At 42.4% G+C, this 12126-nt stretch overlaps 1 protein-coding gene across 4 annotated transcripts; it reads right to left on the bottom strand.

Moving 5' to 3' along the window:
• Nucleotides 1–45: 45 nt before the first annotated feature.
• Nucleotides 46–11851, bottom strand: mcm10 (minichromosome maintenance 10 replication initiation factor). 4 transcript variants are annotated; one of them, XM_039601459.1, is made up of 18 exons: nucleotides 11624–11851; nucleotides 6650–6701; nucleotides 6294–6566; nucleotides 6002–6205; nucleotides 5673–5813; nucleotides 5359–5566; nucleotides 5080–5245; nucleotides 4513–4680; nucleotides 3881–3997; nucleotides 3591–3793; nucleotides 3141–3235; nucleotides 2738–2851; nucleotides 2105–2599; nucleotides 1677–1807; nucleotides 794–907; nucleotides 547–692; nucleotides 397–439; nucleotides 46–305 (listed from the first exon to the last, which is right to left on the bottom strand). In XM_039601459.1, the coding sequence occupies exons 2-18, from the start codon at nucleotides 6654–6656 to the stop codon at nucleotides 222–224; spliced, it is 2709 nt and encodes a 902-aa protein (XP_039457393.1). In that variant the 5' UTR covers nucleotides 6657–6701; nucleotides 11624–11851; the 3' UTR covers nucleotides 46–221. The 4 variants fall into 4 exon arrangements, with proteins under 4 accessions (XP_039457393.1, XP_039457394.1, XP_031591554.1 ...); XM_039601460.1 differs by having other exon boundaries at nucleotides 5673–5810; XM_031735694.2 differs by having other exon boundaries at nucleotides 2129–2599; nucleotides 11624–11850.
• Between the last annotated feature and the right edge of the window lie 275 nt (nucleotides 11852–12126).

Raw genomic sequence — 12126 nt, 5'->3', positions numbered from 1 at the left:
TCAATCCCCCCGAAAATCCTTCTTTTGTGGGGAAAAAACAGACTGTAGATATAAAATCTTTAATCAGCTTTAACCAGCCAATTTCCAGCACATCTGGTATCACCACAGACACTCAATAGCTACATAATGCCAAAATTTAAAAACATAACTGATACACATGAAAGCCTCATAAAGCCTTAAATTACAAATATAAAAGTATATGTTGCTCCCTCAATAATAAATCACTTCATGCTGTTGAGGAATTTGGCATGCTCCTCTCCTCGAGGCAGGAGGAGCTCTCCGCCGAGCTTAGGGCCAGTTTTCTCCTGCAATGAAACATCAAGTGTGTGATCAGTCTACTTTGTTTCAATCAAATGTTGCTTTAAACTTTTAAATTGGTAATCTGTGACAGCTTACCTTCAACATCCCATCTCGTTCCCATTTAAACAGACCGCAGTTGCTGAAAAGGCAAAATGACTAATGAGTTGGCGAGTCCCACAGTCCCACTACAGTGTACACATCATTTCAGTGTTTCTGCCAGGCCTTGTCGGAAAGCCACAGTCTTACCTGCAGTGTTTGTGTGGCAGTCTGTCCAGAGCGATGGCTCTCTGTCCACAAGGACATTTAAAGAAGCGTTTCATTGCCTCGTGCCACCGCAGTTCATGGTTCTCCTCTACACAACGATCCGCCGGCTTGAAGTAGGTGTAACTACACTGGGACCAGCAGAAGAGCAACAACGGTTTACTTCACTGACTTCTGATAGACAACCACAGCGCACCTGGGTCAGCGATGAATTCAACTTCTGGCTCAGTACCTTTTTACAGGTGACAGCTCGACACTTCATCTCTCTGATGTTCCTCATCTTCTCCTCCATCTGCTCCTTCTTCACCAGAACATTGAAGTAGCGCTCCTGTAGCTGGTACTCTGCCTGAAAGAGAAAGAGAGAGCTATTAATTAAGAAATATACAGTGAGGCGAAAAAAGGTTATTGGATACCATAGTGAATTTGTAAGCTTGCTCATTTCCAAACAAATTAACCTTCTAATTTTTAACTTGTCGCAGCAGATGGCCGCCCCTCCCTATGCCTGGTTCTGCTGAAGGTTTCTTCCTGTTAAAAAGGGAGTTTTTCCTTCCCACTGTCGCCAAAGTGCTCGCTCATAGGGGGGGTTATATGATTGTTGGGTTTTCTCTGGATGTATTACTGTAGGGTCAAGCTTACAATATAAAGCGCCTTGAGGTGATTGCTGCTGTGATTTAGCACTGTATAAATAAAACTGAATTGAATTATAGTTGTTTCATTTTAATGAAGAGAGAGACTATCAACCAACCATATCACAAACATATTTATACCTTAGTCATTAAGAGAAATATGAATTAAAAGGATTTTAGCCCACTCCTCTTTACAGAAACTCTAAATCCTTTAGGTTTCTTGGCTGCTGCTTGGCAAGTCAAACCTTCAGCTCCCTCCACAGGTTTTCTACAGGACTGCGGTCTGGAGACTGGCCGAGGCCACTCCATGTCCTTATAACTATAACTAACATGTTTTTCTGGCATCTTGGTTAATATTCTAAATTCTTCCCATTAAAATGAAACTACCATAAAAACTAGAGGCAGTTCAATTCTTTGTAAGTGAGCAAACTTACAAATTTGCACTAAATTTGTTTTTACATATGCATCATCAAATGTCACTGGTCATACCGCTTGAAGTATAACGCCATGGCGAGATTTGGCATTCAGGATCTTCTGAAACTCCTCTGACTGGACATAGTTGAGTTGTTCTCGCTTCTTTTTCTGCGCTGGCTCCTCGTCCTCATTAGCGGAGGCTTCACCTGCAGACAAGGAAAAGAACCATAAAACAGGTAACAGTAAGTTTACTTCAGCATAGAAAGAGATGAAGACCTGTGTTCCCAAGAATCTGTGGCAGCACAGGATACAAACCTGCCTCCCAACAAACAACAATAACAACAAAAAGATAACATTATGCAGTCAAGGTACAGAGGCAACAATATCCTGCCATCCTGTGAGGTACTGTACTGCTAAAATAACAATTTATTGTTACCTTTAATTTAAAACTTAATGAGAAAGTTAAAAAAAATAAAATGAGGATAGCTAGATGTATGAATTACATCTGAAAAAACTGCAACGTGTACCACTGGGTGAGGTGCGATTCCGCTCTACTCGGGCGTTGATCTCACTGCTGTCACTCCTCTTCCTCTTCACAGCGTTGGGGTCTTCCTTCACCAGCCCCGTGCCTTTGGCCCTTAGCTTCTTCAGAGCAGACAGCTTGGCAGCTGATAGGCTGAGGGTGCTGGGAGAAGGAGCTGGAGGGGGGCTGGTATCAAAGAAGAGGATATCATCGCCCTTGGAGAAGCCTCGGCCCAGGGTCGGAGTGTGGGGCGCCGCTGGGCTTTGAGAGGCCGTGGGGACTTCAGAAGCAGCTTTTGGTGACATTAAACAATGTTGGCCTGTCGCACCACCCGAGTTCTCCAGTGACCTTTTCTGAACTTCTTCCACTCTCTTCCGCCGGCTCTCCAGGAGCTCTCGCTGCTTCCGTTTCTGCTGCTTCAGCAGGTCTGAGGCCGAGATGGACTGAAGAGGAGCTCCAGATGTTTCTTTGGAAACTGAGGATGCCAAATAAGATTTTTTTTTTTTTGTTGGTGTGTGAGACAGATGACTCCGAGTTCACAACACTGTAATCAAACGCGTCTTTAATATAACCTAGCTTGCCAAAAAGTGCAAAAGATTTGCAGGTTGTGTACCTGACTGGCTGCCCTGCGTGAGATGCTTCTTCAGCTGCAGAGCTCCAGGTGTTGGCACTGACATCAGGCTCTTAAATTCATCTGAGCAACCTGCAACTTCACCAGACTGCATGGCTACAAACACACACAAGCAAAAACAGTTGAAATAGGGAATTCCCTTCTGCCTTTGTTCATCGATCTCTCCTAAAATTCCAGACAGGATTGAAAGCTACATTAGTATTTTAATTAAAGGAGAAAACAATTTTTAGATCTGAAAGTCAGGGTAAGGAAAAAAGGGTTTGAAGCAAAAAATACTCCTATGCAATTCTATATATCTATCACCTACGACATCAGGCTCGTAAACATCAACTTCCACAAGGACTGATTCAAATATGTGAGTGTGAGAGAATCTAGCAGTCCTTACCGAGCCTCTTGGCCTGACTGACGAGCTGAGCCGAGCCTCTCACAAACAGCTTGTCCAGAGTTTTCTGGGTGGGTTTGTTCGGTTTGGACGTGGTCCTGCAACACACAGGCTTGTTACTGAAAATGCAGCAGCTTGGATGCTTTCAGTCCCACACTGTGTTCCTGGTTTTGTAAGGGTGGCAGTTAACTTGCGCAAACTGACTTCAGCACATACTATTGATTTGAAAATCCAGTTAAAGCCAGAATCTGTGTTGGACAGGGTCATGACCACAGCCTGCATGACTGATTGCTCCAGAGGATACTAACAGAAACAGCTGAGTCAGGTTTTTATTGATTTTACTGCATTCTTCTTCATTTGATATACTGTAGATGTAGAAAGTAGAAAAAGTTTCCTCTTACAGTCTGACTGACCTGAACTTTAGGATTAGGAAAAAAAACACAAAACACTCACAGTGAGGCGGCACAGGCAGCAGAGGACACGCCGCCGTAGTAGAAACCGTCCTGACAAATCCGCTCTCTCAGGCCGCCTGCCTTCCCCTTCCCCATGACTTTACTGGGCGCTCTTCCGGAAAACGATGACTGTAGCTCTGCCCTTTTTGAGCTCATCTTCTTATACTGGGCCTTGACGTGATACTGGCAGTATGGGCACTCATACTGTGGAGGAGATGGAAGTTTAAGGCAACAGATTCTTAAGCACAGGATAATCATTTAGGTACAGAAAACACGATAGAACAGACTAACCATGTTAACTATTTGCGAGCATGGCTCTCCGTTCCTCTTCACACCCTTGCAGGTACCGTAGTCCTGAGCTTCACCCATCAGCAGCACCTTCTGTGGGTGATCCACCGTCAGGCTCACCTGCACACATTCAACACAAGGTTTTATATTCTGGGAAGGAAATCAGCTTACAGTACAAACAACTATAGACACTACAGACATACATGATGGGTGTAGCTACTAGAGGTGGGATTATTGCCTTTTATCACCTTTTTTCAATTGCAAATTGTATCCTCAAAGTTAGACTTTGCCAGTATCTGTTTTATCCAATAAGATAAAGTTTAGACATATGAGTTACATTTTGCAGTAAAATGTAACATTGTCAAACCTTTATATCACAGTGCCATTAATAGACGGACTAAGGATCTGTTTCTCATTAGGTGTAAATGTTAATTTAAAGGCATAAAGGCAAGAAAAAGGTTTGAGCCTCAGACCCTCAAGAAACATTTAAGTGGAGGCCTCAAGTGTCTCCAATATTCAACATATCAGACTGTCTTTCCTACTGGGAGCTGATTTTAAAGTACAAAATCACTGAGAATGAGAAAATAATTTTTCCTCAGACTCCACATTATATTCATTTCAGACTTTCTGCTCACCCCGTCATATCCTTCTTTCTGCTTCATGGGGTTTGGGTTGAGGAGTCCAACTACTGTGCCCGTCTCAGTCTTCCAGTGCTCTTTGTGAACTTCACCAAACAGAAACAGAGACACAAACACTTCCAGGTTATGGAGGTCGTTCAGTTTCCAGATGCTAAAGGTTTTGCCCTGCAGAGAAGAAAGTGCTCCATCAGGAATATTACAGGATAAATGTATTCATCATCCGCATAGAAATATCTTCTTAGTGCTACCACAAAGGTTTTTGACTTCCACAAGGGAAAAATAAATAAATAAAAACAAATCCTAGCATCATATGCAAGCAATACTGAAATAGTATGGTTTAATTAACTCCAATTTAAATATATTAAACACCAAAAATTCTTTGCCTCCTGTATATGCAGAACAATCCTACTTCTGTTCAAAGTCATCCCTAAAGGCTGGATTAAAACCAGGAAAACTCACCCTTAGCTACTCTTTCACAAAGAATTTTTATTCATTTCTTTTGTACATTTTTCTATGAAACTGTCACTGATGTTGCACAAACAAAGTCCACAAGGTCTGACTTACACTGCTGTTGCTTTGAGGCGTGGCTTTATTGACCAGCACAGCAAACGTCACCCAATCACGGTCTTCCAGCGTCTCCCGAGTCATACGCTCCGGTAACTGTGACAATCGGATCAGACGGCGGTCAGCCATCTTACGGTCCATCTCGCTAGAAGAAACACGTGGTTTTCTGAGGAGACAAACAGAACCGAGCCAAAGACTTAAAAACACAGGAATGGGAAAAAACAAAACGAAAAAAAAACTAATTCGACTGACAACTTGTCATCACTTCAGTGCTCTGACCTGAGCCGCAGTCCTGAATATTTCTCAAGAGCCACGTCTTTGGGAAGAGATGGGTAAGAAGGAGCTTTAGGCTGCACTGCTGACGCAGCTGCTGCAGGTCTGCTATGGGACGCTGAAGGTGAGCGCAGAGCATCAGGAGCTGTGCTGGTGCTCTCTATGGGCTTGAAGGAGCTGCCGATCTTTATCTCTACCAGTGGTCCTCTGCTTTCTGAGGGGAGCACAGCAAAGAAGAACTCAGAGACAGAACATACGTGCATCACTCTAACGTGTGTGATGACACAATCACTTTGTTTAAAGAAAAACTGGAGTTTTACCCGGTGATGTCCTGGGTTTAGGTTGGTGAGCCACTCTCGGTTTGCTTTTAAATGACTCAGCAATGCTGAGCTGAGAAGAAAACTCAGAGGACTCCTGGAGCTTGAGGCTTCCTGCTCTCACTGGAGTGGATGAAGACGCTGCTGGAAGGATGAAAAAAAAGAAGAAGAAAGCAATCATGAAACATGAGGTGGGTTATAGCTATAACAAAACTATACACAAGACAAACAGCTTTACTACAGTCACACAGAGAGAAGGTTAGACGCAGTACAATGTGCTTAAGCTCCTTCTTGAGTGGTACAGAGGGAGCTGGCTTCACTGTTTTCTTTACCTGCTGGTGTCTTCTGTGTGTTAGTGGCTGGTCTGGCCTGGCTTGGTTGTCGGGTAGGTGCAGGTTTGGGTCTCACTGGTGTGACACTTGGTGAGTTTTTTCCTGAAGTCTTGGATGAAGAGGCTGACGGGACTGAGACTTTCTGGCTGGCCTCCAGCTGCTGCTGCAACCTCTCCATCTGCTCCTTCATCTGCCTCAACTCCTCTGAAGAAGAAAACATGCATAACAAAAATAAGCTGACAACACAGGCTCAGCATGCAGCTCCACTAAACTCCACTGTACATCAACAAACCTTGTAAATCCTCTTTCGACTTGTTCATGTTCTCACGGCCACCCTCTGATTCTTTGTCCTTCTCCTCTTGTTCGATGTCATCCACATCTCCAAAGAGCTCCAACATCTCGTCCACATTGCGCTTTTCCTCCTCGACGCCCTCTTTGTACTCCTCATCATTTTCCTTGTCAAACAGCCCATCCAGATCGTCCGCCTGCTCCTGGCTTTCTTGTTCTTCGCCAATACCCTCGCTCTCAGCCAGCAGCGCAGTCAGAATATCCAGATCATCCTCTCCTGAGTGAAAAACACATGCACTCATTTGTGTCTTAACCCACTGATAAAGTAGTATTCTCGTGAGCTTTAAATCAGACACTTACTCTCCATTTTAAAGAATTAAACTGTGTCGTTGATGTCAAATCACCTGGTCACCTACAGAAAGGCAAATATGTGGAATTACTTTGGCAGAACCTCAAGAAAGAACCAATCTGGCAGAAAACAAAAACAATAAAAACCCAGATGTGGGCTGCAATTTCCACAAAGAAAAACATTTAAGAAAACACATTCTTTAAATGTTTGACTGAATTGCGAAACACTGTTCAGACCACACAGCAGCACACAGGAAAGTGTGATAACACACTCAAGCAGCCATGTTTCTCATGTATCCAAGGTGTCCAGCTGACCACTTGAGAGATTACAGACTTTACAAAACTAAGTTAAACAAGCCGTGTCATGCTCCAAGTGAGATGCTGTCTTCGACCCTCTTTCTCAAGGTTACAAACTTCTAAAGTTAACCGAATGCTGCATCTTTCATAATGCTTGTGTTATGTATACAGTAATATAGAATTTAGACTTAACAAGAGGCTTTGTGAGCTTATCCCAATATATTATCTCTCTCACACATACACTACTACTAGTAAGTCTGGAAACACCTTCTCATTTAATGTTTTTTCTTTATTTTTACTACTTTCTACATTGTAGATACAAACTGAAGACATTAAATATATGAAGCCAGATATATGGAATTATGTAGCAAAGAAAAAAAAAGATACATAACTCCAAATATGTCTATGAGTAGACATGGATTGCTGAAAGTAGCCATTCTTTGCTTTGTTGACAGTGCTGCAAGCCTTTAGCCTTCTCTCAATGAGATTCATTGCTGTAGTCACCTGAAATGGTTTTTACTCCACAGCTGTACCTTGTCAGGGTTCATTCGTGGAATTTCTTGCCATCTTAATGGGGTTGGGACCATCAGTTGTGTTGTGCGGCAGTCAGGTTGGTACAAAGCTGACAGCCCTATTTGACAATTGTTAGAATTTATATAATGACCTAGAACCAGTCAGCTAAGTAAAGAGAAAAATAATCCATTATTACATTAAGAACTGAAGGTCAGTCAGTCTGGAAAATTGCTACAACTTTGAACGTGTCCCCAAGCCCAGTTGGAAAAAAGCTATCAAGCGCTACAATGAAACTGGCATATATGAGGACTGTGCCAGGAAAGGAAGACCAAAAGTTGGCTCTGCTGCTGAGGATAAATTCATCCGAGTCACCAGCCTGAGAAACTTTAAGTCATAGGTGTCAAACTCTGGCCCGCGGGCCAAATTTGGCCCGCAGCCTAATTACATTTGGCCCACGAAGCCATACCAAATTACTATTAGAGCTGGCCTACTGGTATTATACAGCTAATATATATATTGTTTAGTATTAAGCTTTGCTTGTTCCATATTCAGTTTTTCAGCAAAATGTGTTTGAGTCCATAAGAAAAGATTCATTCTTATATCTGGAGGAATAAATATATTTCAATAAATATTAACGTTAGCCCGCGACTTTGTTCCAGTTTTGAATTTTGGCCCACTGTGTATTTGAGTTTGACACCCCTGCTTTAAGTTAACGGCACCTCAGATTAGAGCCAAAATAAATGCCACACAGAGTTCCAGTAGCAGACAGATCTCTACATCAACTGTTCAGGGGAGACTGCACAAATCGGGCCTTTATGGTCAAATAGCTGCTAAGAAACCACAACTAAGGAAAAGCAACAAGCAAAAGAGATTTGTTTAGACCGGTGGAAATCTGTGCTTTGGTCTGATGAGTTCAAATTTGAGATCTCTGGTTCTACCTGCCATGTCTTTGTGTGACACAGAAAAGGCGAATAGATGGTCTCTACATGCATGGTTCCCACCGTGAAGCATGAAGCAGGAGGTGTGATGGTGTGGGGATAGTTTGCTGGTGACACTGCTGGGGATTTATTCAAAACTGAAGGCACACTGAACAAGCATGGTTACCACAGCATCCTGCAGCGACGTGCCATCCCATCTGGTTTGGGTTTAGTTGGACTATCATTTATTTTTCAACAGCACAATGACCCCAAACACACCTCCAGGCTGTGTAAGGGCTATTTGACCAAGAAGGACAGTGATGGAGTTCTGTACCAGATGGCCTGGCCTCCACAGTCACCTGACCTAAACCCAGTCAAGATGGTTTGGGATGAGATGGACCACAGAGTGAAGGCAAAAGGGCCAACAAGTGCTCAGCATCTCTGGGAAGTCCTTCAAGACTTCCCAGAGATGTCTTGAAGGAAATCACCTGAAATGGAAAACCATTTCAGGTGATTACCTCATGAAGCTCATCAAGAGAATGCCAAGAGTGTGCAAATCAGTAATCAAAGCAAAGGGCAGGTATTTTGAAGAATCTAAAATATAAAACATGTTTTCACACCATTATTTCACACCATCCATCCATTCGTTTCCACTTATATTTTTCAGGGTCGCGGGGGGGCGCTGGAGCATATTCCAGCTGTCATAGGGCGAGAGGCAGTATACACCCTGGACAGGTCGCCAGTCTGTCGCAGTTATTTCACACATTTATGTTTACTACATAATTCCATGTGTTCATTCATAGTTTTGATGCCTTCAGCAAGAATCTTGCTTTTAAATGAGAAGGTGTGTCCAAACCTTTGACTGCTAGTGTGCATGCATAGCTTTTCCAGCTCTTGGCAAGATAATTTTACATCCAACACAATTTCCTGCACTGATGAGAGATCACCCTGTTGCCTCCTTGCTGGGGACACATTAGCATACAAAAAAAGAATTCCAGATTTTCCAGCAGGGGTTGGACCAATCTCTTCACGATGCAAGTTAGTGATGGTAAATTTGATTCTTTTTACTGAATCGAGTTTTAATGAGTCACTCACCAAAGTGAATCGGGTTTTTTGAGTCATTTGATTCACTGAGTCAGTTGACCAGAGAGTGCAAAAAATGTACATTTTCACTCAAACTTAATTTCTTTTCTCTTTTCATGTATATCCCACTGCTAAGATGAGTGATTCTAAAAGAAAACAACTATTTTATAGAGCAAAAAAATTTCTAAAGGGAACATTTATTTTGTTTATTTCTATTTTATTAGTATTTTCCTTAAATGTGTCAAATATATATTTTCTCATCTAAATGTCCACTGAGCTGTGAGCCAGGGGGCGGTAATACGCCTTAACATTGGTTGCCAACCAAGAAGAAGAAGAAGCTGTGTGCCAGGAGGGAGGGGGTGAGTGAGTGAGTGAGTGATTCGTTTGCTCTAAGATTCAGCACAGGAGGGAGGGGGTTAGTGAGTCCTGAGTGATTCGCTCGCTCTATGATTCAGCACAGGAGGGAGGGGGTGAGCGAGTCCTGAGTGATTTGCTTACCCTACGATTCAGCACAGGAAAGGAGGGGGTGAGTAGCTCAAATGTGCTGTTAGCATGTTAGCAGAGCAATGCTACTGTGAACCGAGGAGCTATTGGCCGTTTATCAATGCCCAAGTACGCGAGTACGTACTCGCGTTCTCGGTGAGTACGTACTCGCCGAGAACGCACGGGAGTACGTACCCGCCGAGAACGCGAGCACGGACTCGTGGGCCGTCTCTCAATTCTCAAGTACATGAGCACGGACTCGTGATTTGTACCAGCGTACGTGATGATGTCACAGGTCCGGAGTTTTTACTGCCGTCCCCTCCTAATTTAACTGTGAGTAACATGTTATGAAGCTTAACTTTAATCACAGCCAAACCGGTTTACTCAGGAACAAATAAAACACTGAAATAAACCAAACATTAACATTTAGAAGTGATCTACGTGACTGATATATCATTTTTAACCTCAGTAGTGAAACCTCTATTAATAAAAATAGTGTACATGTACATACGTGTACATACCTTAATAAAAACAAGCAGGTGAGATGTTAGAACGCTTTTATTTCTATTCTAGTGGACACTCAATACTATAGACAGCTGCTGGGGTTTCTTTAACCTGAGTAGTGAGAAGACCGCGAGCCGGAGGGGGGGGGGCGGGGGGCGATGTGCCGGGAGTCCGCTGTTGAGTTTTGGACGAAATGCATTCTGGGATATATAGCTGTCCCAAGTCTACACCGATGCATGCTCGATAAAATGGGCGGATCGAGAACACATCCGGGACTTTTTCGCGTTCTCGGCGTGATGCGTACTTCGAATTGGAACAGTACTTGGTCTCCGACTGATGACGTATCACGAGTACACAGAACGCAAGTACGCACAAGTACGCATATTGATAAACGCCCATTGTCTTGATGTGAGCTTCTACTCAGGGTTTTTTCTTCCAGTTCAGAGCAGAAATGTTTTTGTTAAGATACTGGATGTTGTGTTTTTCTCCACAATTTTAATTATAAGCTAGATATATTGCTGCTAACAGCAACAGGGATGAGTCAGTGAGTCAGTTGGGCTTGTGAATCATGATTCATGAGTCAGTAAAGTGATTCTCGAGTATTGAACGATTCGTTCATGATTCGCGCATCACTAATGCAAGTAATAATTGAAACTACAGTGATATGAAAATCAGTTTTCACAGGACTATGCAGTGCTGTACAAAAACTAAGCCCAAAGCACCATTTAATAACTTGCAGAACCACTTTTAGCAGCAGTAACTAACCCTCTACATACATTAAATCAATTAATTGTATATTACACGATACTGCACAGTATAGAACAGTGCAACACTGTAATATGAGCTACTGAGCACAGTTAAAATCCTGTCTGCAGCTCACCCAGTTGTTTTAAAGACGCTAACAGCTTTAACACTCATTCTATGTGAAAACGAAAAGATGTCCAAAGTATTAAAATCTAGGTTCAGCCTGAAGTGGAGATAAGTTAAGCTTGACTTACAATGTAAAATAAAACGACTAAGTGGTTACACTTAACCCGGTAAAAAGCAACTAAAAGCATAAATGTTTGAAGATATGGACAGCCGCTTTCCCAAGTGAATATAAAACTGTAATTCTGCATATGTATATATACAAACAAACAGCTTCCATTCATTTATGACCAAGTCAAAGATAATGAGACAAACAATTTACCTTTTTGCAACTTTGCGTCTTCCTTCACTCAAGCAGCCCGAAAACCACCTTACCGGATGTTACGACCACATTCAACCTGTCGAAAATAATGCCTACTGTCCAATAAGTAAAGCCTTTCGTGGCGATGTACAAGTCATTCGGTTATATTTAATAAAAACGACACAATAGACCTCATTGTAATCCACAACACACAGGCCAGGCGAAGGAGAAAATCCAAACTGGCGCTAAACGAAGGACCCCGTTGTGTTGTCGGAGTGCTGTTAGGTGCCCAACGACTTGCCTGATTTAAAAAAAGAAAAGAAAAAAGAAAAAAACAGAGATTAATGGGTGGTTGCTCGGATAGCAATTTCTTTGATTAGATATTAATATGAGCTAGAAGTAAAACAAACAAACAAACAAACAAAAAACAACATAAGCTGCTACTGAAGTAGATTTTGTTGCATTATTTATACAGGGAAACCCCAGTCGCCTAAAATGTCATTTTACGGGACTTTAAAACATAT

This window comes from Oreochromis aureus, linkage group 17 (assembly GCF_013358895.1).
Source record: "Oreochromis aureus strain Israel breed Guangdong linkage group 17, ZZ_aureus, whole genome shotgun sequence".
NCBI lineage: Eukaryota > Metazoa > Chordata > Actinopteri > Cichliformes > Cichlidae > Oreochromis > Oreochromis aureus.
The sequence above is the reverse complement of the archived record's forward strand: the minus strand, read 5'-3'. Positions and strand labels throughout refer to the sequence as shown.